General features: G+C 39.3%; 1 protein-coding gene across 2 annotated transcripts in view; it reads right to left on the reverse strand.

Annotated features, from left to right (window-relative positions):
* Nucleotides 1–13,036: 13,036 nt before the first annotated feature.
* The window catches only part of CNGA1 (cyclic nucleotide gated channel subunit alpha 1), a 33,509-nt gene continuing 21,310 nt past the window's right edge, over nucleotides 13,037–25,235 (reverse strand). Inside the window, exons 2-10 of one of the 2 annotated variants that reach the window (XM_053654906.1) lie at nucleotides 23,755–23,847; nucleotides 22,507–22,627; nucleotides 21,659–21,775; nucleotides 20,641–20,703; nucleotides 18,801–18,842; nucleotides 18,611–18,724; nucleotides 17,034–17,141; nucleotides 16,177–16,283; nucleotides 13,037–14,867 (exon numbers count right to left, since the gene is read on the reverse strand). In XM_053654906.1, the coding sequence (XP_053510881.1) occupies nucleotides 13,453–14,867; nucleotides 16,177–16,283; nucleotides 17,034–17,141; nucleotides 18,611–18,724; nucleotides 18,801–18,842; nucleotides 20,641–20,703; nucleotides 21,659–21,775; nucleotides 22,507–22,613 (2,073 nt within the window). In that variant the 5' untranslated portion in view covers nucleotides 22,614–22,627; nucleotides 23,755–23,847 and the 3' untranslated portion in view covers nucleotides 13,037–13,452. The remainder of the gene's footprint in view (nucleotides 14,868–16,176; nucleotides 16,284–17,033; nucleotides 17,142–18,610; nucleotides 18,725–18,800; nucleotides 18,843–20,640; nucleotides 20,704–21,658; nucleotides 21,776–22,506; nucleotides 22,628–23,754; nucleotides 23,848–25,235) is intronic. The other variant, XM_053654907.1, reaches the window with a different exon arrangement.

Here is a 25,235-nt window from a genome sequence, read left to right on the forward strand (position 1 = left end):
TATAAGAAACATCGTACAGAGGACAATGACTCCTCAGTCCCCTTCAGCTATCTTGGGACCTCATACAGTTCTCCCAGTCACCATCAGCTGGCCCTGAATCTCACTGATGGTCTGAAATACCTTCCCTTTCAAAGGCAACTTTATTTTTGGGAAAAACCCTAAGTTGCAGGGCACCAAGTCTGGGCTGTAGAGGGGCTGAGTAACCTGAGTGATTTGATGTTTTGCCAAAAAAACCTCTGCACAAGATATGATACATGAGCGGGCACATTGTCTTGATGTGCCCGCTCATGTATCATGCCAGTCACCAGTTAACCATACCAGCAGCCTTTTGAATCATCCAAATAGTTTGTGCAGAGGAATGTTCAAGCTTAATGCAAAGTGTGAGGCAGATTTGTTGCTGTACTCAGTCATTTCGAATGTGACGGCCACACAGTGCACGTGCTCACTCAATGGTGTCTACCACCCCCAATGACTAGTTCAGTGAAGTCATCATTGTTCACACAGGTGCATTCTAGTCCACTCTCCTTGGCTGCCAGGTTAACAGTGGCTGGACTTTTTCTGGAGGTGTGTGTGTGTGTTAATCTCTTTGTGTCTCTGTTCTCAGCTGTAAAATGAGAGAAATTTGTGTGAGTATATAAAAACTAAAAAATACACATTTATGATTTGTGTGATTTATTATATGTGTGATACACCCCAATGTTTTTTTTAAAAGTTCTAAAATAAAGTATAGAAAAAATAGTATATCTGAATACTTTTATTGTGCATCCATTTGAAAAATGTGATTTAATTGTATTTATTGGTCCATTATTGACATATTCTGATATGGATTCTTTTTGCCAGTGTGTCCATACATGCTCCCCCAATACATTTAACCTTGACAAACACATCTAACTATGCCAGTTATTTGATTTATTTTGTTTTAGCTCCAATTCACCCTCCAATACATGCTGTGATAATGAAAAGAACTCCTTTAAGCACCTCCACAGAGAGCACCATGTCAGTTTTCTCAGCAGAGGGCACTGGAGAGACATTTCAGGAGGGAAGGTGTTCTGGTATTTCCTGCTGCAACATAGTGTTTGGCAACCTTGCAGCCTTCTCCTGGCCTCGCCTTAACCTTCCAGCAGCCTTCTCGTGGAAACTGACCCCGGGGCCCCCTTACACACTGGCACCCTGAGTCACCAGTCACTTTGCAGCTGACACCTGCATTCTCATCCCCTACACCTGCTACCACTCCCACTCTCGACCGGGCACCACACCTGTGCCTAGGCTCCCATTATCTCTGCAAGCCTATCCCAAAGGTTCTTGATCACCTGAACTTAACAATTTTTCCTGACTGTGGAAAAATTGTAACCAGATTATACCAGCAAGCCTGTCTGCTACCCAGTGGGGTGAACTACACCTTCTCCAGTAGGATCTGAATTCCAGCTTTGGAAAGGTGGACACTCCCTTCCAAGTTTGTCCTTCCATGTGTATTCTCCCAAGAATACCATATACAGTGTCCTTATAGTCATTCTTTTATCAGAGCTTAGTAATTCATTATATTAAACTTAACCCACTATGTGGTTTCCATTTCTAGTTAGATCCAGACTGATATAGGCAGTCTGTACATTTTATATCAGTTTTACTTGAAAGACTGGATATGGATATGACCAATGAAACTGGATATGACAACACAAAAAGGCAAAAGTGTTAAGAAAGAAATAAAGGCTATAAATACATAATGAGGTTAACTTTCCTAGGCAGGTTTTTTTTGTTTTTTTTTGTTTTGTTTTTGCTTTACTTAGTAATACTCAGAATTGAATGATATAAATAGTATTATATATTGTGAATTTCATGAAAATAAAAATACAATATTTTTAAAAACTGGGCTATAATTTTACATTTTCTAGGCAAACCATCATATAGGCAAAATCAAACAAACATTTATTCATAATAAATGTGGAGGTTTTAAAAATATTCAGTTAAATAATCCATCCAATAATCAGTAATTGAGTACAGCAGATATCTAATACTGTTGGGCACTAGATGTATGAACTCAGAGATAGAAAGGATTCACTGTAAGTACCAGAATAGGGACAAAGAGGCTCATGAAGATGCTGAGAATGAGGATATTGCTGAGAATGAGAATATTATTAATGACAGAGTAAATTAGAATGGGAAGGAAGGAAGCATTCTGAATGGTAGGGACAGCATGAGCTGAGGTTTAGAAGTGAAAATAAACATGGCATGTGTTTGAACCAGAAAGGAAAAAAGTCTGTTAAATACTAAAGGTGATTAGTAAGACAAGGAGAAAGTTTAACTAGGGTTGAAGAGGACCTTGAATACAGAAGTAGAAAATTTGGTCTCAGTGTTGATAGTAAGTAGCCACTATGGGATTCAAGACAAAGGTGGCAACTTCATGAAACGTTTTTCAAGAAAACTAATGTAGAAATACCAATAAAGTTTGAGATAGAAAAAGCCTTGTAGTAGAATGGCTACCCAGAATTAAACTGTAGTCAGTATGACTTTCAGCCAACAAACTAATATACGTAAATAATATTTCAGTAATCATAATGTTGCAAACAACTTAGTTTGAATTCTGAGTTTTTATCTTCCCAAGATTGGTTGAAAAACTCTTGCATTTATTAATTTATTCAACGAAGATTTATGAAACCCCTATTATATCCAACGTACTTTCTAGGCACTAGAAATAAAACAATAAATGAAATAAAATACCTGTTTCCATAGAACTTGTATTCTAGTGGAGGAGACAGATAATAAATAAGCAAACAAATCAAAATATAATGTCGGGTTGTGATCTGTGCAGGAGGTAAAGTGAAAAGGGTTTCAGTTTAGCTCAGATAGTCAGGGTGGGTACTCTACTTGGGTGACCTTAGAGCAGAGACCTGAATGAAGGTACAACATCTGCTGGATACTTAGGGAAAAGATGTCCAGGAAGAAGAAATGGAAACTACAAGGACCCATAAAAGGACAATTACTTGGTAGGTTAGAGGAACAGCAAGGAGGACAATCAAGGCAACTGAAAGAGAATGAGCACACAGAAGAGCAGTAGGAAACCAAATCAGAGACATAGTTGAGGCCATTTAATATAGAAGTATGGTGAGGGTTTGGGAATTAGTTTTAAGCAAGATCAGGCAAGAAATTGATGAGATCTTATTTTGCGTTTAAAGATCACAGCAGCTGTTCTATGGAAATGAGCTATTGAGAAAAGATGGGAGGCAAGTGTTCTGTTTTTACATCTGAGCCAATGCACACTGATGGGAACAATTCCATAGAGAGGAGGAAATGATAAGGCATACTGCAGGGGAAGGGCAGGGGGAGAGGGAGCTAATTGTAAGAACAAAGTCCTTGAGTAAAAGAGATAGTCTAGGGATCTATGCATGAGTGGATGATGTAGTTTCTTAGATAGGAGCTTGTTATCTCATATGGTCATTAGGCTGCCCTTCTCCCTGATGCTATAGAGGGAAGACCCGAGATTTAATGTAGTCAGTGCCCCTGTACAGTTTTGGTGCATGAGACTCTTTAGAGACTGGAAAGCTCCAGGTCTGGGATTTCGGCTTTACCCAGTGTTCTACCTGACTCATTTCCTCTGAGGAACTGCTACAGACTTGGGCTGCTGCCCTGGAGCACTCAAGGAATCAACAGACTTTTTCCCTCCTTCCGGTCCAGAGTTAGTCTAGCAGAAATCCTGGTTCTGAGTAAACTCAATGCACCTTGTAAAATATTCTTGCAGTTCACATGTGATCTAGTAAAAGAATCACTATTTCTCTGAATGTGTGGAAAGGAAATGCTCTGAAAACTAGAATGTCAACCTGCATATGGGTTTGACATACACAACAGAAAGAGAGAAAGAGAGACACAGAGTGAGCAGCTGGGAGCAGGATAATTTACTCGTTATGGTATTAATGCTACCATATTAGCATTAATGGCATAACATGCTACCGTGGTAGCATGTTATGGTATCAAGAAATAACAGGCAACCACTCTAACTAAGCTATGTTTCTTTTTAGTGACAGCACTGTGAAGAGTTACTGTCTTGATGTTTTGTATGAAGAGGCTTCCAGAACCTCCATTATTGTGTGCTTTTCCCTTATAACATGTTTTTTCTCATCTCTTCCTAGGCTAAAGTTAATTCTTTCTTCTAGGCAATTCTACTTACCAGTCCCTGAAAGTGGTTCCCCCCCCCAAAAAAATTGTCAGTAGTAGCCCATTAATTAATCATGAAATTAATTTTGTGATTTGCAACAGGCATTTTTCCCAAAGAGCTAAAATAAGACAGATAATAGAGAAAGTTTCCAAGTGCATTGCATGTGATAAGGGTAAGTATTCTTTTCTGAAAATATTGTTACATCTGTGTATTTTCTGGGTCACGATACAAAATGTATTTTATATGGGTCACTTATTATGGGTCATAACCAAGGGAATTTGAACAGACTGCCCTAGAAACAGTCACCCTCATTATTGCACCTGTCCTCTCTCTGCTTTGAAATACTTTTTTCTCTTCAATCCAAACTCTGCTGAATATTCATTTTTGAGAATCATGTTTCCCAGTGAAAACAGCCTTCCTGGAGTTTCTGTACCATTGTTACCTGTTGTATGTCCTAAAACTGTAGCGAACACTCAGGAAAGTTCCATCAATAAAGCATATTCAGGACTTCCGGCCAAGATGGAGGCAAAGGTAGAAATACTGTACCTCCTCGCACAACCAAGTTTATGAACAACAAAGATTTAGAAACCAGAATGCAACCAAAGCAGAGAGAAAATTGAACTGTACCTAAGTCCGACAACAACAAACCATTCATCCAGACTGGTAAGAGGGGCGGATTCAGCGGCTGGTGGAGTGGGGTTGCAGCAGGAAAAAGCAGCGGACTGACCCAGGGGCACAGGCAGCAGTTGGCAGATCCCAGGTGTAGGGTGGCAACGGGCAGACCCAGTGAGGGCGCAAGGCAGCTGGCTGACCACGGTCACACGTTCATATGCAGGTAAACCAGGCAAAGGAGCCAGCAGTGAGAAAGACTGTGCAAACCAGGGCCCCAGTGCCAGGAAATAAAGCTAAAAGCACCGACTAGAAAAACTTTCAGGGGTTGAGGTGCTGGGAGAGGCTCCCAGGCTCACAGAGAGTTGGTTGGAGAGACCCACAGGGTCCTAGAATGAACACAAGCCCACACATCCGGAACCAGCACCAGAAGGGCCCAATTTGCTTGCGGGAAGCAGCAGAGGGGACTGAAATCTGAGAGAGAGCAAAAAAAATGCCATTGCCCCTCTCTGACCCCGCCCCCACTATAGCGTCACAACCCAGCGACCTAGGTTGCCCTTCCCTGGTGAACACCTAAGGCTCCGCCCCTCTTACATAACAGGTGCAAAAAGACCAAAACAAGACTCAAGAAGAAGAACAGCTCAAAGCCCCAGAGCCAATACTCCTAAGCAACCAAGAGATAGCCGACCTATCGAATGCACAGTTCAAAACACTGGTGATCAGGATGCTCACAGAACTGGTTGATTTTAGTCACCAATTAGATGGAAAAAAATGAAGACTACACTAAGTGAGATGAAGCAAAATGCACAGGGAACCAATAGTAATGGCAAGGAAACTGGGACTCAAATCACTTGAGTGGACCAGAAGGAAGAAAAAAATGACAAAACAGAAAAGAATTAAGTAACAGGAATTCAAAAAAATGAGAAGAGGCTTAGGAACCTCCAGGACAACTTTAAATGTTCCGACACCCGAATTATAGGGGTACCAGAAGGGGAAGAGGAACAACAACAAGTGGAAAACTTATTTGAACAAATAATAAAGAACTTCCCCAGTCTGGCAAAGGAAATAGACTTCCAGGAAATCCAGGAAGCTCAGAGAGTCCCAAAGAAGTTGGACCCAAGAAGGAACACACCAAGGCACATCATAATTACATTACCCAAGATTAAAATGGAGGAGAGAATTCTAGAAGCAGCGAGAGATAAGGGGACAGTCACCTTCAAAGGAGTTCCTGTAAAACTGTCAGCTGATTTCTCAAAAAAGACCTCACAGGCAAGAAGGGGCTGGAAAGTATTCCAAGTCATGAAATTCAAAGACCTACATCCAAGATTGCTCTATCCAGCAAAGCTTTAATTCAGGTCATAAGGTCAAGTTCAAAGAGTTCATCATCACCAAGCCCTTATTATATGAAATGTTAAAAGGACTTATTTAAGAAAAAGAAGATAAAAAATATGAACAATGAAAGGACAGAAAATTCACAGTTATTAACAATGATACCTAAAACAAAAGCAAACTGAGCAGAACCTTAGAAATGGAGATCACATAAAGGGTTAGCAACAGGGAGTGGGAGGAGGAGAGAGGGGGGAGAAGGTACAGAGAATAAGCAGCATAGATGGTAGGTAGAAAGTAGACAGGGGGGAGGGCAAGAATAGTATTGGAATTATAGAATCTAAAGAACTTGTGACACATGGACATGAATTAAAGGGGGGATGGGGGAGGGGGTGTGCAGGGCGGAGGGGAATGAAGGGGGGTAAATGGGACAACTCTAATGGCATAATCAATAAAACATTTTTTAAAAAATCATATTCAAGGGCCACTGGATCATTCTGTTTATCTCACATTTGGTTTTACGATTAGATGAGCTTTAAGATGTTCTTTTTCTCTTAGTCTATTAAAGATAGGCCTAGGGATTTTCAGCTTCAACTTTATAGAGTATCAGACAATGTGATGAATTAATCAATGTTGAATCCTTCCATTCTCCTATTAATCAATAAAGTTTCTTAGCTGTTGCAGTTGTTGTTTGTTTGCTTTTTAAGCATCCCTTTCTCAGTCTTTGCCTTTCCGGACTGGAGTCTTGTGCTTGCTCCCTCCCCTGCAATTTATTCACATGTCACCCCTTCAATCATTCACTCTACTGCATCTACCTCTACTACAGTGTACTCCCGGTCTACTAAACAGAAGTGCGTGTTGTTTTCTAAGTTCAGATGCCATGACTTTCTACAAAGGCAAGAAAATGTTTCTTCTTAAAACTTCTCATGAAACCCAGTCTTTTTGTGATTTTTTTTTTTGGTAATTCCTCACTGGGAACATTACAAGCTACAAACCTCCTTATCTAGGTCTTTACCGCATTTTATTGCAATCATGTTAAAATTATAATTTAAAAACAAATAATAAAATTAAAAAATAGGCAGAGGAGATTAATAGATTTTTTTTCAAAGAGGACACACAAAAACGGTGCTCAACATCACTAATCATCAGGGAAATGCAAATCAAAACCACAGTGAGCTATCACCTTATTCTATAGAATGGCTACTATGGAAAAGACAAGAAATAAGTGTTGGCTACAATGAGGAGAAAAAGGAATTTTTGTGCACTGTTGGTGGGAGTATAAATTGGTGCAGTCACTATGGAAAACTGTATAGATAGTCCTCAAAAAATAAAAAATAAAACCATCATCGTATCTAACAATTCCACATCTGGTTATTTATCTGAAGAAAATGAAAAAACTAATTTGAAAACACATATGGGCCCCCATATTCATTGCAGCATCATTTAAAATAGCCAAGACATGGAAACAACCTAATGTCCATTGATGGATGACTGGATAAAGAAGATGTTTCATATGCAATGGAATATTAGTGTCCTAAAAAGGAGTGAAATCTTGCCATTTGCAACAACATGGATGGGCCTCAAAGACATCATGCTAAGGTAAATAGGTCAGATAGACAAAAGATAAATTCTACATGATCTCACTTACATGTGGAATCTAAAAATAAAACAAAACAAAGCCAACCACCCAACAAACAAAAAACCTCTGAGATCACGGATACAGAAAACGGACTGGTGGTTGCCTAAGGTGCAAAGAAGCAATGCTTTTTGCCCTGCTGTGGAGGCCAGGGGAGCAGGCCCCTCCCAAGGTAAAGGTAGACTAAGTCAGTGGTTTTAAAACAAGGGGTCTCTATTACGGCATTTAGTACCAAACTCTAAATGCAAGACATTCTAAAAGGGGAAAAAAATCCATTATTTCAGTTCTGTAAAAAAACAACCCTCATTTTTCTATCCCCAAAGGGTCTTATCTCCAATCTATGAATTTCAAACACCCAATTATTTTAAACATAAAAATGAAAGGAATATAATCAAAGCAAATTTTACATGCATTTATTGTGGCATATTTCTTTGATAATTCTATTTATTTGTGCTCTTCGGGCACTTTGATATTACATCTGAATAGAGCAATGGAAATACCTGCAATAGAGCAATATAGATCCATTAAGAGTCAGGATTTTTTTTCAAACTAAGAATCTAGGGAGAGTGGTTTTTTATATTAAAAAGTGAGTGGAAAAAGTAACTTTTCTACTCTGCAACCCCCACAATAATGGTGGGAAACTGTCCATACTGCAAGTGTTCTGGGCGACTCGTCTGTCACTCTTTCTACTGAGTGGAAGCAATGAGGCTCTGGGTAATGTGGAACACCAAGGACTTGGGTGACACCAAGATACCTGTGTCCCTCAGCATCACGAATCATTGTGACAAACCCAGGAAACAGGCTCCCTGCTTTCTGAAGAACTAACTCAAGTTGTTTCTTGGACCAAGTCCAGCTGGCCGAAGTTCATCCTAGATAAAACAAAAAGGAAACTAACTGAAGGGAAGAGAGATTGGAAATCTGACAAGATATCCAATATCAAGTCTTTTTAAGGGCCCACATTGTCAGGCTGGTGAGTAATTTGGGGGTAAATAGCTATTTTCAGGATCCCGGGGGAATGCATTGGTGGAAAATGCACCCTTTTACCTCCAACTCCTCAGGAAACCGAGAGCCAGACGTGAAATGTAATTCTAGAAAGTAGTGTCCTGAATTTGCTCAATACGCACTCTGACTAGCTTAAAGTGAAAACATACAGATAACAGGCACATTATCATCAGGTAGAACCTCATAAAGCACACAGCTTGGTCTGTGTAGAAAGCAATCAAGTACAACCTCTTAGTGAAGTAAACACAGAACCAAGGGTCAAAGTCCAGCTTTCACCACTAAACTGTGAATTTGGACTTAGCTCCTCTACTTCCCTTTTTTCTGTTCTTTTGAAATAGTTCAATATACCAAAAATTATAGAAAGGGGATACACACACACACACACACACATATATACATATTTTTAACCTAGGTTAAAGAAATCTTAACATTTGGATTCATTTGCCTCAGACTGTTTTAAAAGGTATGAAACAGCATGGTTGAAGTACTGTGAATTCCCCCCCATTCCATCCCATTCTCTCCATCCTCCACAAAGGTAATTACTATTGTGATTTCTGCTGTCTACCATTCCCATGAGTGTTATTAAGCTGTGATGTCATAGGTACAGATCCATAAACACTACTTAGTCTTGTGTCGAATGTTTGTCAATGTTGTTTAGATGATACTATGTGTACATACAAGAGCTGGCACTAATGAAAGGGTTAAGAGCAGGCCCGCTGGAGCCTCACTGTCTGGGTTCCAATAGTGGTTATTCTACTTCCTTCCTGTGGCTCTTGGGCAAATTATTTAATTTCTCTGTGCCTCCATTTACTCATTCATTAAACGGGGAATATAATGGAACCTACCTTGTAAGTTGTCATGAAGATTAAATGCATTGATATGTGGGCAGTGCTTTGGAACAGTGCCTGTCACAAAATAGGCACTATGTACGTGTTATTTGTTACTATTCAAATGTTTGAGAGCAGGGGTGTCAAACTCATATTCACCGGAGGCCACATCAGCCTTGCAGTTGCCTTCAGAGGGCTGAATGTATAATGTTAGGGCTCTATGCATGTAACTTCTCCTTAACTAGAGGCAAGGAGCTCGGCGCTGTCACTGGGTAGAAACAAGGTGGAGGGCCGTATTTGGTCCACGGGCCTTATATTTGCCACCTGTGTTTTAGAGCATTTTGTTGTATGAATATATTCTAATTTATATGTCTAACCTCCTTTTGATGAATATTTAGGTTGTTTCCATTTCTTTCTACTATAAAAATGCTTCAGCATGTCTGCTTGCATACATGTGGGCAATTTTCTCGAGCGACTATGCCTAAAAAATGAAATTTCTGGGTTTTAGGTGAGCTCCGCTTTGGGCTGTAGCAGACATTAGCATATCATTGTCCAACATATGGTAAAAATTCCTGCTGTCACTCAAAGTCTCAAATATTTTACACCCTCCCCAGCTCCAGTGTTGCCTGGTACCATTTCTCTATCCTGTGAAGTGAGAGCAGGGAACTAGATCACCTCTAGTGTCTTTTTGCACTTCTGCGTTCTCTAATTCCCTTTCCTTGCATTTCCACTTTCTTCCTTCACCTACAGATAATCTAGTCCAGTGAATAGCAAACTAATTCATTTGAGTCTAGAAGCCTGTTTTTGTGTATTTATATATACTTAAGTCTAAAAACTAAGACACCCAACAATACAATTTCAGGAGTCATAAGGAAAAATATCACCTAAACTGCTGGGCATACTTCCAACTCTGTTGATATAGATCAGGAATTGTCAAGCTTTTTAAAACAATGAACTTTTAAAAAACATATAAACTGAAGTACAAGATAATTACAGTTTGTTCCTTTTTTCTCTTTGTTTTCCTCTAATAAATATCTTACAATGGTAAAAGCTTCTTGTAATGTAATTATCATTATTGCTTTGGGGAGCTTTCTGAAATTAAGAAATATTACAATGCTTCAATTTATCTTGTTCCTTTATCCATTAAGTTTGCATTTTAAATTCTACTTGATCATGTTCTGATTTTAGACCGGTATATGTTTTTCTACACTAAAATCTTCTAGAAATATCCAGGTTAGAAAAAAATTACCCACTACTGGCAAACAGTTCTGCTTTCTACTACCTATAATTTCTACGGGGAAAAATATACAGCGTCAGGCCTTGAAGTTTATAATTACAGACCAACATTGCCACCTAATGATAAAAAGCTTAATCACATCATATTGCAAGTTGGAGAAAGTGCATTTTAAAAATATACATATGTGAAACTCCGCAGTGATCTCTTCCTCTGAGAACATCCCATTATGGCAGAGTTGAGAGACACACAACAGACGTACCAGCAACAATAGATTGTTGGGTTTCTGATCCCTCACTGGCCTGACACCCACAAGTCCCAGAATCCTCTCTCTCATTTCTCAGATGCAGTTATTAAAGATCTTCAGACTTCATCTAGCCTTCCCCTGTCCTTATGCCACACCTGTCGTAGTCTTAACATGTCAAGGTGCTAGTCTGAGATAGCCATTTGAAATCTTGAATCAGCCTAGAATATGGCTGGTCTCCGGACCAGCCAAAAAGTGAGTTTTCACAGCCACACATACCCAGGTCAGCACCCCTACTGTGAGCCTCCCCAAAGCCACATTTCCTGCCTTTTTGAAATATCCCCGATGAAGCAGGAACCCAATTGTAAATTCCTGCATTGCACTCCAGATGTCTAAACTGGAGCCCTCACCACCACCTGTCAGAGAGAGCCTCTACCTGGAGAAGTTGTGAGAAAAGAATTAGCTAAACCCTCCTGACCCCAAGTCTTTAAACCAAGAATCCACCACTATCCTATGTGAACATAAGCAAGACGCATAGAGCTTTGGGTCAGAAGTCATCAAGTCAGGACCCAGGGATATGTCTCCGGGCCAGATCAGACTCAAAGTATGCACCCCCAGATGCTGAGATTGGGGCTGCTCGTCCAGGTATGTAACTCTCACTCATTCCTACCTTACCATGCTGCCTGATGTGGGTAGCCAGCAAGCTTCTTAGAGGTTTTTATCACAGGCAAGAAAGAGCACAAAGAAAAGAATAAAATGCAGATGGAGGTGAATGAATGATAAGAATACGAAAGAAAGAAAAAAGGAAAGGGAGCACTTGTGTCAGGCAGAAATCACGTTACACATTACTTATGCCCTCCCACTGCAGGACTAGACATTTTTTCTACAGCAAAGACATCCTTGCCAGCTGATACTGAAGAGATAGGCAAAATTTTGAAGGGAAACTTAAGATTGCAAAGGCATAATGCATATAGTTCAATGGGTATTCTGTAGGGAGAGAAGCACAAATTCTATCCCCGATGTACACTGATTGAGGTCCACATAAACATCTGACATGTCAAATCAACAAGCAGCTATGGTAAATTACGTTATTATAGGCAGCCATAGAAGCCTTTTATCAATCCCTGTGATCTGTGTTAGGAAGAATATTTTGAACCACTGCTGGGTTCAGCAATAAGGGCTGTGTGATGAATTAGCAATGTCCTCCGTGGCCACAAATGTGTTGTCTTTGCCTCTTTTATTTTCCAAAACAATCCCCCCATTGACTCCTTCCTGGTTTTCTAGGTATGTTTCTCAAGCTTTAATGTGGGTTTGAATCACCTAACAGTCTTGCTAAAATGCAGATTCAGTCGTGGTAGGTAGGCCTGAGATTCTGAATTTCTAAGACACTTCCGGGTGATGCCCATCGAACTCCAAGTTTTCTTTTCTAACATTACAGCAATTTCCTTTGTTTATCATCTGCAATATTACTCCCTTTAACCCTTTTTCTTACTGCCGATCAGTCAGAGAAGGAAGACATTAGCCACTGCTGTCAGGCCCTAATAATCAGAAACAATTTTAATTTATTATTAAAAATTCCTACCATGGCCAGGTAGCTCAGCTGGTTAGGGCTGGTTAGGGCATGTCCTGATACCCCAAGGTTGTAAGTTCAATCCCCAGTCAGGGTATATACAAGAATCAAAAAAGTAATGCAAAAATAAGAGGAGAAACAAACCAACACTTCTCTCTCTCTCTCTAAAATAAATAAAAAGTCCCACAAAATGTTATATATTTCATATATCATGTTTCATATATATATTTTTATATGTCTGTTTTATATATTTCATATATATATAACATATATGCATATATTTGTATAGTAAAGTCTGATCAGTAATGCTTTCATCAGTAAGAAGTTTCTCTCAATCACTCTTTCTAGGCCTAGGGTACAACAATTAATATCCTTAAAATGACTCTGAAGCTCTACAAGATCCTAAACGCCCTACTAAATTATCCAATAAATAATACTCACTATAGTTTTAGAATGTATTTTACTTTATTGCATTCTAATTCTTTTTAAACGTATCCTGAACATAATGTACATAGTACCTCCTCGTCACTCCTCAACAATGCAAATTGCCTGAGTGAGGAACACCCATTCACTCTTATAAACATTATTACATGAAAGGAGCCCAGGTGGGCAAAATCAGGAGGCATGGATACTGACAGGTTAACCAGTTTTTATCTTTGCACATTATCCACTCTGGTAAATCCTGAGGTATGAGGATTCTTTAATCATAGTACCTCACGAGCAAGTACGTGGACCTTGTGCCTACACCAAAGCACATGTTCTTCATGGAAAATTCCCCAGACGAATATTCCTCTTGTCCCAACATAATCACACCACTGAAACAATCACGAGGTGCATTCTTGTTAGTAACCAAATTTTCAGTCCTGTGTTGAGTCTGTGGGCCCGGTTTCAACTCCAGATTCTTCAATGGCTGAAAACTCTGTTTCAATAAGTGGTTTCAGAAATTTCTCAACCTTGGTTAGTCTTTGCTTCAGTTTCTGCTGCATGGACTCATATTCAGCCAGCATCCGAGCAAACCTTGTTTGCAGGAGGTCTACTGACCCTTCCATTCGAGTGACCTTCTCATCAAGATCTTTAGGGTCACTTCCAGCATTTGCAATATTTATATCCAGCAGACCATCTTTCATCAAGATTTGCTTCCCTTTCTCTTCTAGCATACTTTTGGCATCTGGGTACTCAGTGAGAGCTTCCATGAGGTCATCCTTTGAGAGACAGAATAGATCTGAGTAGCCGATGCTTTTAATATTGGCTGTTCTTCGATTGCCAGCTTTGCTGCCTTTAATGTTAAGGATGCTGATCTCACCAAAGTAGCTGCCATCACTCAATACCACAAACTGAGTAATTCCATCATCAGCCACCACAGCAAGTTTGCCTTCCTTGATGATGTACATCTCTCGTCCAATATCACCTTTCTTGCAAATGTAATCTCCAGGACTATAGACTTGGGGTTGTAATTTTAAGACCAACTCCACCAACAGACCTGCTTCACAGTCGGCAAAAATGCGCACCTTTTTTAATGTGTCTAAGTGAACGCTGATGGCAATCTCTGCTCTTAGTTTATCAGGTAGATACTTCAAGACTTCTCTCTCGTCAACTGTTTTTTTGTTGGTCCACAGATAGTCAAACCATTTGATAACTCTCTTTTCCATATCTTTGCTTACATTTCGAAAATGCATATATTGCTTGATGGCATCAATTCTTGCTTGAAACTCTGCTCTGGCTGCATTCATGTTGGAAATCATTGAACCTATGTTACCAACGATGGTAGCAAAAATTAATACTCCAATTAGGAAATCAACCACTACAAAGACATACTCAGAATCCCTCACAGGAGGTGGTGTTTCACCAATGGTGGTCAAAGTCAGTGTAGACCAGTAAAGGCTGTATACATATTTTCTAGCCAAACGGCCAAATTCAGGATCATTAATATCAGGGTAGACCCATGTATCATTTCCAAATCCAATAGCTTTGGAAATTGAGTAGTACACACATGCATTCCAGTGGATAATGATGACGATATACATAACGAGGTTGGAAATCCTGAAGATGTTTGGGTAGTTTGTCCTTGTTTCTGTTCTCTGGAAGAACTCAAACATTCGAGAGATCCTTAATAGTCTATTTAATCTAATTTCTGGGTAGTTCCACCCCAGCTTAAAATATAGCAGATCAGTTGGTACCACTGACAGAACATCAAGTTTAAATTGCAAGCTTGATTTATATTTCTCTATAAGTTTAAGCTTTTCCTTCACCAGCAGGCCTTGTTCTAGGTAACCTAAAATAGAAAAAAATCAATGTCATGTTTTTTCTTTTATGCTATCATAAACTTTTTAAGTAATTTTTGAATTTCATTGAGCTCAGAATAAGAACTCAGGTTCAATAAATATGCATTTAGTAATGTAATAAGAAATGAGTACCAATCAACATATACCTATAGAAATATTATTTTACAGAAATAATAATTCAAACTTTGGAAGTGCAGAAGTGAGAAATTATACACACTGTAGATATACAAATCTCTCTAGATCCAGTATTTTCATCCAGGCAAAGCCATTGCTTTTATGAACAGTGTTCTTGGGAAAGTTTCCTGAACACCTGAGCACTGTGCTTTTACTTCACACTACTCTTTTGACAGAACCCCAACCCCCCCCTCGAAACTTGGGTACCTGCCCTGCTGTCTAACAATTCTGCATATTTTTGCTTGCTCCTTCAATGGGAAGCATGACTGTCCTTGGTGGCAACATTTGCATATCTCCTCTTGTCTACCACCTCACCCTCTCTCCCACCGTGCTTCTTTAAATGTGTGGGATCTTCCCTTCTCCTACACTGCTACCATGGCCTTCGTGTATTAAACCCAGAGTTTCAGCACTCTGATGCATTTTACTAGGAAAACAACTGGTTCCTCCTCCTTGACTATCAGAGCTGCAAATAGGACCCGCCAACTGAAACACTGCTCTGGTGTGCTGAAATTTAGAGAACACCCCTACTTTACATAACAATTCTTACAAGCCACGCTCTGTGTTCACCTGATACATTTTTGTGCACAGAGCACCGTAAACAATGAGCTTATATCTACTTAACAAAAATACTTCAAGTAGGGAATTATTAGATCCCGTCCCCTGGTCAATAATGCCTCATCATGGACCACAAAGTTGAGTTAAGGGTGTGCATTGTGTTTCTTACAAAATTTCTAATATGGCTCTGCTGGATACAATGACATCCCCCCACCAACACCTCCTGACTCTTCAATCTCCCTGTTAGGTAGCGATTTCCCTTTCCCCACAGGGCTGACAGACTGTTTCTGCTCTCTCTGTTCCTTTCACCTGGCATAAACCCAATGAACAGGGTAACAGAGGAAAGCTACCAATGACATCCAAAAGGCTGCCTAGAAACGTCCTTCTCAATCAGTTGGAGAGACCTAGGCCTGTGGATAGGAATATGATACTTTTGCTCCCAACTGTGCTTTTTCCTCTAAAACACATTTGTGAATTTATATTGAAGATTGCTCTAGTTAGAAAATTTCAAATTATATTATAGAGATAAAAGCATGAAATTGCAAAATACCCCAAACTGAACATATTTACCTGTCCTTGTTCGTACAAACATATCGAGAAGATAGACTACATCTGACAAGTAATCAAAAACGAGCCAATATTCTAGGTAATCAGACTGCAGTTCATCAAAACACGCTCTGTAAAAGAAAAACTTGTATCACTGAAATAAAATGGGGCCCAGTTTAAGTATTAAAAGTATTAAGTATATTTTATCCCAGTAAGAAGTGTAAGTCTAGGGGACCCTTAGAGTCCATTAAATCCACCATGGCTTCCCCAAATCTTTTCCCAAATAGGACTAGTTGGGTTAGTTTTCTCACACTTCTGAATTCCAACATTCTTTCAACTATACTAGTCAGCTTTATGAAAACATCACGTAAGAAAAATAGTCTGGAGCTAAAGTCAAATACATTGGGTCTCACACAATAACCAGGTTCATATTGACTGTCAGTACCCAAAATCCTTCAGGAAATTATGCTTGTTCCTGGATGGCTGAGCAGTTTACTTTCTAAAAGTCAAGGAACCATGGACATCATTTGGGAAACAAACCTTGCTCTAAAACAATGTACATCCTTAATCTTTTTCTACTCTTGGCAAAATTTTTTTCATGGAGGAAAACAAAATTTCCCCCAAAGTTCTAATTAAATGATTGAGCAATCAAAAGTTAAAAAGTATCATCTTCATCTCTCCATCCTTGTACTGGATTTCCAAGCATGTTGGGAATGAAAGTACCTTCTCCTGATCTTAGAAAAACACGTTAAGAATAACGTAACTCTTTACAACCTGTGGTGGAGAAAAGAGGTATGTCCCAAAGAGCTCTAGACCAAACTGTTAATTCAGTTAACCTGGAAACTAGAAGTGGGCTGAGATCCACAAAAATATATAGACACCTTGCAATAACCATAGTCCAGTTGTACATGACGGGTAAGGAGATGCAAAACAGCCAGTTGTAGTAAGTGTTTCCTGAAGGGTCAATAACTATGACTTCTTTCTTCTCTCTAGCAGCAAATAGAAACAAAGGGAAAAGTTACCAAGAAACAAGAACATTCTTATTTCACCTGTCATATATGGTTATGCCCATCACCCACAATTAATAAAATAGAAGGAAGCGGGAGAAGCTCACTCTGTAGTGGGAAGATTAGCTTGGCATCAGTGCGCTAGTCATAAGAAACTAGTTAATGAAGGGTGGCTAAATAGTTAAATTACTAGTCTTACATTAAACCAGACTTTTATTAAAGCCCTTGTTTTACTGTCATGCTGCAGACACTTCTATGACTTCAGCCACAAAGAAAGAATCGATGCATGGGTTAGGTCAATCTCTGGGCATTCCACAGAACTCTCTGGTAGGTTATAGATGGTGGAAGAATGCTGGCTTTGCCATGCCCCCTACCAGGTAACAAAACAACCAGAAACTACACTGTAAGGAGGGAACTCATGGCTACTTTCTAATCTGCATGGAAAGAAGAATATAACACAATCTAATAAAACTGCTTGTTCATAAGTACATACAAAGGATTAGGAGAGAGAAGACTGGGCAAGAGGAAGGAAGGAAGAAAATATATGGTAAAATAAAAATTTTTAACTTTTTCTAGTATTAAGCCTATATTTTTAAGGATTTTTTTCTCCTTATATAAACTTCAACAACTTTCTAATAGGCACAAATGATTGAACCATTGTCTGGTAAAGAGTTTTAAGTAAGTTTAGATAACAAATTTCTCTTTAATAAAAAGTAAAAAGAGACCTTTGCAACTATCACTTAACCTTACTATTGTGAAATTCTAACTCTCGAGTGTTTGTTTTAAAAGGATCTCTCAGCCCTGGATGGTGTGGCTCAATGGATTGAGTGCCAGCCTGTGAACCAAAGGGTTGCTAGTCTGATTCCCACTCAGGGCACATGCCTGGGTTGCAGGCCAGACCCCTAGTAGGGGGCGTGTGAGAAGCAACCACACATTGATGTTTCTGTCCCTCTCCTTCCCTACCTCTCGTTCTAAAAATAAATAAATAAAATATTTGAAAAATTATCTTTCAAATGGCTGGTGTTTTATCTCTTGAAATTAGGCATGGCTTTTGCAATGAGACTTCTTTACTTCAGAGTATTTACCATACAGTATTTACTGTGCAAAAATGTTAATGAAATTAAATTTATATTTCAATTTTTTAAATCGATGGTAAAACACTAAAAATCCAGTTCTCCTTGGAGCCTAAATATCTCCCAGTAGTAAGTTAATCTTTATCAGTGTTTGGGAAAGGGAATTAATGATAACAATAAAAATTCTTGATGAGATAACTAAGAATAATGCCTCCATTGTTAATTTTAAGAAAATTTAAAAATTTTAATCTACATTTAATACCAATTTGTTCAGTCTTTATACAGGATCTCTTTACTACAAAGTTTTGGGAAATTATCCCTGTATCCAAAACCCACCACAAACGCATTCCTAACTTCAATGAGAGTAAAAGAACTTACTCTTCTTTCTTTTCTCTGTCTTTCTTTTCCTCTTTCTTTTTCTTCTCTTTGTCCTTTTCTTTCTTCTTTTTCTTCTCTGGGTCCTTTTTATTTTCATTTTTATCATCTAACTTGCTGAAAAAATGCAATATGTAGTTAGTATTAAAATATAGAAACATTATGGGAAGGAAAATGTGGAAATCTAGCTTACCTTTTCTTTTCTTTTTTCTTTTTCTTTTTTTCTTTTGGCTCTCTATAGAAGAAACAACATCTCTGTAACATAATCAAATCACATTCTGACTTCCATTCTTATTTACATTTCTCTCCACTGAGCAAGAATTCTCTGCTTTGTATTCTGCCTCTGTGCTTAGAAGCCAGAAATCTGGTCTCCTCCTGGAGAGTTCTTCAAAAAAAGTACATGCACCCGGGTAACAAAGCAAACTAAAACAAAAATTCCTGGGTAGGTGAATGTGGAAAACTGAAAAAAGTGGAGGGGGTTACAGGCATAAACCCAAGGAGAGAAATTTAAGGAACAACAGCCTCTAAAAGAATGAACTTACAAAGTTTCAATGTATACTTAAAATTAGCCCTGGCCATGCAAATTCATTAATAAATTTAAGTCAATTAAAATATATTAGTAAAAAGTATTTAAAATAGAAGTTTCTTGATATTACTTATATTCACCCTTGAATAAGAGCTTTGAGAATTCCAAAAAAAATGCCATCTATTTTCTGTAGAGGGTTAATCCTGCCTGAAGCAATTTTTTTGTGAATTGTCAAAAAGCTCTGTGGTAACAGTGGAATCCTATTTCTTAGAATTATTCACTGAATTTGAGATCATTCCCCCCCCCCCCCCCCCCTGTACAATTTCTTCTTAAGTGAGGATATGTGATTAGAGTCCTCTTTCTGTGACTGATTATCTCAATTAGCAGAAGAATGGATTCTGGAGTCAGACAGACAGGCCTAAGGTTTCTGGGGGCTGCCATTGTTGGCTCGATTATCTTGAGATCTATTACTCAGACATGAAAGAACAAGCACCTCACTATCACTAGGACTATCAGAGGAGGCTGTTAAAGGGAGGTCAGCCTAAACCTAGGCTTCAAAGTATGAGCAAGAGTTGGAAAAGTTGAGAAGAAGGACAATGTTAAAGGGGGAGGGGATTTTTAGTTGCAAATGCACAAATAAATCTTATCTGGGTACAAATGACCCAGAAGAAGTGGAACGCTACTCGTGAAGAGAAATAAGAGAGAAAATTGGCAAGTAAAATGAGGCTTGGCATCCAGGGTCATCCTGCACAAACAGGAACAAACTATAAAGTTGGAAAAGGGAGAATTTATTGCTATGGAAGCACACTCATATGACACAGGATTTAACGCCCTAGCATCCATCCTGGGAGATGGCGCTGACGCACTGCCCGGCTGGCTCTTGGATGTCCAAAAAGGTGAGGGCCCACACTAAGTGAGACAGAAGTGACAAAATACCATGTCAGGTGGTAGAAGAAGGTATCAGAATGACTCAGAGTGGTATGTTAATGTGCACACACTATATGAGGAAGATAGCCCACCAATTGATCATGTTCCCTAAAAAGGTTCAGAGAATGAAAAAGTGGTAAGAAACTCGCTGGTGGGAGGGGCACCAGCACCACCATGAAGCTCAGCGGTGTCATCTTCTGTAGGACAGAGTTGGCAATAAATGATGCTGCTACAGAACTGGGTTCCCTGGGAGCCACTACAGAACTGGGTTCCCTGGGAGCAACAGGGGTGACGGGATTTAGACATATCAGAAACCAGTGGCAGTGCATACCCTTCAAAGAGAGATGGGTCCCCTAATTGTTATTTGTAGTATTCAAATACATAAGACTACTCTTAATATGGGTAGCTACATTTTTCAGAAGTTCATAAATCAACAACAAAATAACAATATCATTGCCATTGTATTAGATAGAGTTTGCCTAGGAAGTATCTGCTCCATAATAGTTTCAGCTACATCCCTACCTTTTTAGTGGTTTTCTTTATGAACAAAGCTTTTATTCTCTATTGTAATTGTACTTACTGCTCCTTATTGCTGCTGTTGTTAACATTGAAAAGGGCAATGACGCCAGGCAGGTACTGCTCCCTAGGAAATGAAAAAATGCAGTGAAATCACAATAGCCATAATGTCCATGATAAGCACACAGTCTTAAGGAAAAAATTCTTTTCAGTTTCTACTTACTACTGGTGATTGTCTAGACAATTTTTGAAAATATAAAGCCTCTATTAAGCACGAGCTATCAAATAACAGGCCAAGGAGCAAAGTGATTAATTACTACATGCCTGCTGACCAATGCTCATACCAAGAAGTAATATCCTTCTTGGTCTCCAGTGAGCCCGCTGAATGCTGCTAACTCTGGCAAGAGACCTAATTCTCAGACTTAGGAAGATAGGAAGGGGAAGGAAGGCAAATGCAACTAGTGGGACAGCTGGAGGTGAACGCTGAAAAGAGAAATAGGAGAGAAGGGAAAAAAGGAGGGAGAAAAAGAATATCTTCCCTAAGATGGGACTGCCTGACTCAAACAAACACCACACTGCTTCCACACCCTCGGAGTCACATGTGTGAAGTTTCCATAACTGCCGATTCCCTGCAAAGGACATGAAGCTTTTCCTTTCTGGCTACTCACTCCAGCGTTCTACCTCCCGGAAAGGAGGGTCAAATGGGATACAGCAGTTTAAAAAATGACAGGCCCCCTTCTCACATACAACTGCTTCAGGACCCTGGAAGAAGGGTCAGAAAGGAAGAGGAGATCAGAGAGAACTGGGGCATGAGGTTTCTTAAGAGACAACACGTGTCTCATGGAAAACGCTCAGCAAGAGGATCAACGACTGGGAGGCCATGGACATGAATAATCATCAGGCATTAGCAGTTTCCCCAGAAAAGAAAAGGGTCGGGAACACAAGTAACGAGTTCCTCCTAAGATCCTGCGTAGTGACACAGGAACAGGGCACTTGTCAAGCCCACAAAGTGAAAGAAGATCTTCTTTTCACCCAAACAATGGTTTAAAAACCAGCATGGAGGAGTAGATCTCAATGCTCACCTCTGTGATGGCCCGCCCCTTCTGCATGAGTTGTTTCCGAAGGAATCCGTCGCATGGGGGGTTTCACTCTCGGAGTCTTCAAATACGGAGGCACTGCCATCATCCTCGGAAAAGGAACTGCAGTCCAGCGGGAGGGAGAGATGAATTAGATCAATGTTCTAAGCCGTAGTGAAGGAACCCCAGTTCTCAGGAGGACCGTTGCCTCATCCCTTCTCCTTCCTCCTCAATCTAGCACACGCGACAACTTTCAGTTAGGTGAAATGAGAGCTGTGCAGAATACATAGAGTTATACACACAATTCAGTGAGACACGTGTGATTAAGACAATACTTTCTAGGTCTTCCACAACTCTCTCGTTTGATTGATGTTAATATTTACCAAATAAAAAGTGTGGTATCTGTGTTTTAGGTCATATTATACAGTTCTATGGACTAACCTGTAAAAGCATTTCATCCATTAAAAATATATTCAACCACATGTATACACATTCTCTTCATTTATAGGGTAACTGCTTTAAATTATAATTTTAAAACATGCTAGCTTTTTACTTTCTGTACTTTTCCACATTTACCTATGAAAACATTATCCCTTTAGAACTGAACTGTCCCATGAGGAAAGGTCCTGTCAGTGACTGAGGAAATATTTGGCATACGAGCTTCTAAATGGACACAATCATATCTATTTATTTCTTATACAAGTTATGCTGTTTTAAACTCTAAGTAAATCTACTACATTAAATAAATTACAAAGTTCAAGGGTACCAATTAGAAGTTAAATGGAAACTAAACCTAGTGAAATTTAAGGAATGTGGCTGGTGTTTAAAATGCATAGAAAAATGCATAGAGTTACCTGCATGTTCCATTTTCCATTCTCCTTATTTCCTTTTCCACATGAGGGACAATCACATTGGGAATGTTTACGAAGGAGTGCTGTGTGTTGATAATATTTTTCTTCATGGTTGGTTTAATATCTGGGGAGAGAAAATGCTTATTAGGAGGAAGATTTTTAAATATACTTGCATGTATAATAAAAAGTTTCACTCAACCATTCTTCTAAAGATGTAGTAATAATTCTATTTGCAGTTACATGTGGAGATTACTCTTTAATAGAATACAAACACAGCCTAAAACCAGTGTTTAATGTCTTTTTTAAAATTCAAGAATATAACAGAAGAATAGACCTGTTTTTTTTTTTTAAATTTTGGATTTACCCAATTTTGATATACTCAGGCAATGTGGGTTTTGGACAAAACTACAGGGATTTCACAAATACATCAAATATTAAGCAACAATAGAAAGTAATAAAATAAAATACAAAATGGGTGTAATCAGCTGTGAATGTCCACAGGCATTTAGAAAAAAAGGGTCTTGCGTGGTATTCACTTTGGAGTAAATAAGGATGCAACTGACCCACATTTTTAACAAGTCCTCTAAATTATGGTGATACATACAACCTTAGCAACATATTTTGGGAAAAAATGGCCTGAACTCTCATCTGGGTACTTATTTTCTAAGATCGGGTGGAATGAGCTGGGCCAGACATTGATTCACTTTCCAGCACCTTCCAGCATGTACCACCCTGTTATTGCCGTCTACTGCATTGGCTCCACTGGCCCACATCAACTGCTCTCAGTGGGTGGTTTCTGTTCATGGTCCTCAGAAGGACCCTCTCCCCAGTTCTGAAGGTACCCACCTAGAGAAAGCCAGAAACCATGACAAAGATGCTGTTCCCTGCTGCTCCTCTGGCTGCCATGCAGAGGTCTGGGCTGCAGAGTGGAGAATCTCCCTCCTCCCAACCCCTTGCTTCCCTTGATCACCTCAGCCTGGAGAGGCCTTCATCTTCCATGAACCACCACTTAAAAGAACTTACTGCCCTGGCTGGTGTAGTTCACCGGATTGAGAGTGCGCTTCAAACCAAAGGGTCACTGGTTCGATTGCCAATCAAGGCACATGCCTGGGTTGTAGGCCAGGTCTCCAGTGGGGGCCACATAAGAGGCAACCACACATGGATGTTTCTCTCCCTCTCTTTCTCCCTCCCTTCCCCTCTCTATAAAAAAAAAGTAAATTAATTAATTAATTTAAAAAAAAAAGAACTTACCTATCTCCACAAAAGCCAGCACATGTGATGCACCCTTTGAGGGATTCCCTGGAAAACTCTAGGTAGACTTTCAAGGTGGTGAAACTGGGGGTCCTGTGGGTACAGGTGGGCAAGAACAGGAATTATATGTGCTGCTAATCATATGCAAATTTATTTGCATCCAAAGACTCTAGGGGCTCAGGGACCTTTAGGTTAGAAAATCATATACATTCAAGCAGGGCTATGTTTTCAAGGTACACACTGATACAGATGGACCAGCTGTTTATAGCCAGCATCTCTTTTGCCCTTTTGATGGTAATTGTTGAACAACTGTAAAATTTGCTAATATTTTTAATATCACCTCTACTCCCTAATTTTATTTTTAAAATAGTTTTCTGGTATATGCCTTAGTGCCTCCATTAGTTTAGGAGTTCTTGGACTCAGGACAATTTCTAATGTTTTTTTTTCATCCCTCTTAATGTCTGTTATGATGCTATAAAATTAGTATGTGCTCAGTACCTAGTTCACTTACTTACTAAACCAGTCCATCCGTGACATATTTATTTCAGAAGGCTTTCCATTTATTACATTTTAAAAATAGTGTTTTCTAATTAAACAGAAAATTTATAATTCATATAATAATTTCTTAATACTTGGGCTATGATGTGAAAACAGATTATTCCTAAGGGACAAAATGTGTTCTGTCTTCAATTCCCTTACAAAGCCATGCTGTTTCACAGCTGTGCACCTTTGCCCATGCACTCCCTCTGCCTGGGAAGTCCACCTTTCTGATGTCTTAGAAGAGCACTACCCATTCATTGTTTAAGGCCAAGCCAAGGTCAACTCCACACTGACTCTCCAGTCTCGACTGAACTAATCACTTCCTCCCCTTCTCTGCTGCTGCATTTTGTACATATTTCAGTTCTTTTGCTCTATGGTATATTGTTGTACACATGTCTTTATAATGAGGCTGTGACCTTCAAGAGTGGAGACCTTTATAACCATGCAGAATGCCTGCATATAACAGGTACTTAATAAATGCTTAAGTGAACAAATCTTGTTTTTTAAAAACTTAAAATTATACTCACATGAATTTTCATTAGAAGCTATGAAAACACACTGAATTTACTATGATTTTGAAAAGATTCTTAGCATAGTAGACATGGTGGATTGGCAAACAGCGTCCATTCTTTTTTCCTAGTATGCTTTCATGATTTGCAAAACTGGAACAGCTAAAAATCTGCATTTCCTAAACTCCTTTGCAGCTTAGACTCTGTGTACCACTTAGGTATGGTCAATCGAATTCACTTTTATGAGCTTTGCAGGGTGGAAACGCAGTGAAGACAGTAGTTTTTCCACCTCTACTCTGACTGTCACCAAGAACAGCCAGGGAGTCACTGGGTTCCTGGGGCATCCACCCCCATGCAGTCAGCAGCTTTCTGAGAGCTTACACTGGTAAGGGCTAGCAGGAATGAAGTGGCTCTTGAAGTAATAATTGCAGT

The sequence above is a fragment of the Artibeus jamaicensis genome, unplaced genomic scaffold (assembly GCF_021234435.1).
Source record: "Artibeus jamaicensis isolate MK-2021 breed Jamaican fruit bat unplaced genomic scaffold, CSHL_Jam_final contig_889, whole genome shotgun sequence".
In the NCBI taxonomy this organism is placed as follows: domain Eukaryota; kingdom Metazoa; phylum Chordata; class Mammalia; order Chiroptera; family Phyllostomidae; genus Artibeus; species Artibeus jamaicensis.